Raw genomic sequence first — 1511 nt, 5'->3', positions numbered from 1 at the left:
GAGGATTGGCCAAATTTATCTGTGACGTCACATAGTCAATGGAAATTATTCCATCTCTCAACAACTGTTTTATGACATCATGTCTCAGTTTCATGTGTCTACTTTTACAATTATAAGATTTATTCTTTGCAATAGCTATTGCCGCTTGACAATCACAATGCATAGACACATGAGGCAATACGTCCTTTATTAAAGGGATATTAGCAAAGAAATTTCTTAGCCACTCAGCCTCAGAACCAGCTAACTCCAGAGCTACAAACTCTGATTCCATAGTCGATCTAGCAACGATCGTCTGTTAGCTGATTTCCATGATATTACACTACCACCAAGGGTGAATACATAACCGCTAGTGGATTTTGTCTGATCTGAATCAGAGATCCAGTTTGCATCACTATACCCTTCTAAAGTAGAAGGAAATCCACTATATAGGATAGCATAATTCATGGTTCCTCTCAAATATTTCATTAATCTATCTAATGTAGACCAATGCTCCATGTTGGGATTATGAGTATATCTACTCAATCTACACACAACATAGGCTATATCAGGACTTATAAAATTCATTAAATGCATCAGACTCCCAATAATCTGAGCATATTTAAACTGAGCAACTGGGTTACCATTATTCTTGTTCAACTGAGAGTTAGCATCAAAAGGAGTTCTCACAGATGTGACATTAAAATATTCAAACTTCTTAAGAAGTCTCTTTAATATAATGTTCTTGAGACAACATTTTTCCATCTTCACTCCTTATAACTTTAACTCCCAATATTGTATTTACTTCACCCAGATCTTTCATATCAAAATTAGCAGACATAAATAATTTTGTACTTTACACAATATTTAAATTTTTACCAAATATAAGCATGTCATCAACATATAGACATATTATTACATAATCATTGTCTACCACTTTAGTATAAACACATTTATCCACCTCAACTGAAGAAAAACCGTCTCTCAGTAAGACTTGTTCAAATTTCTCAAACCACTACTTAGGAGCTTGTTTAAGGCCATAAAGAGATTTAACTAATTTACAAACTTTATTTTCTTGTCCAAGAATGACACAACCTTCATGTTGAACCATATAAATTTCTTCTTCTAAATCACCATTCAAAAAAGCAATTTCGACATCCATTTGGTGAATAAAAAGCTTACGGATTGAAGCTGAGGCAATTAAAACTCGAATAGAAGAAATTCTAGTCATGGGTGCAAATGTATCAAAATAATCTATATTTTATTTTTGAGAAAGTCCTTTTACTACTAACCGAGCTTTATATTTATCTAAAGATCCATCAGAATTAAATTTTATTGTAAAAATCTATTTACAACCAATAGATTTTGCACCAGGAGGTAAGTCAGTTAAAATCATGTATTATTTTTCATAATAGAATTTCAACTTTTATTGCCTCTTTTCAATATTTAGCATCTGAAGAAGATATAACTTCAAAATAATTTGATGGTTCATTATCATCAAGAAAAGTTTGAAAGTAACTTTCATAGGCCTTTTG

General features: G+C 31.8%; 1 protein-coding gene across 1 annotated transcript; it reads right to left on the bottom strand.

The window, feature by feature from the left end:
- Window positions 1-252: 252 nt before the first annotated feature.
- LOC142166156 (secreted RxLR effector protein 161-like) lies at window positions 253-741 on the bottom strand. The gene has a single exon (XM_075224582.1). The coding sequence runs from the start codon at window positions 739-741 to the stop codon at window positions 253-255; it is 489 nt and encodes a 162-aa protein (XP_075080683.1).
- Between the last annotated feature and the right edge of the window lie 770 nt (window positions 742-1511).

The sequence above is a fragment of the Nicotiana tabacum genome, chromosome 11, assembly GCF_000715075.1.
Source record: "Nicotiana tabacum cultivar K326 chromosome 11, ASM71507v2, whole genome shotgun sequence".
Lineage (NCBI taxonomy): Eukaryota > Viridiplantae > Streptophyta > Magnoliopsida > Solanales > Solanaceae > Nicotiana > Nicotiana tabacum.
This window is presented reverse-complemented; position numbering and strand designations above follow the sequence as displayed.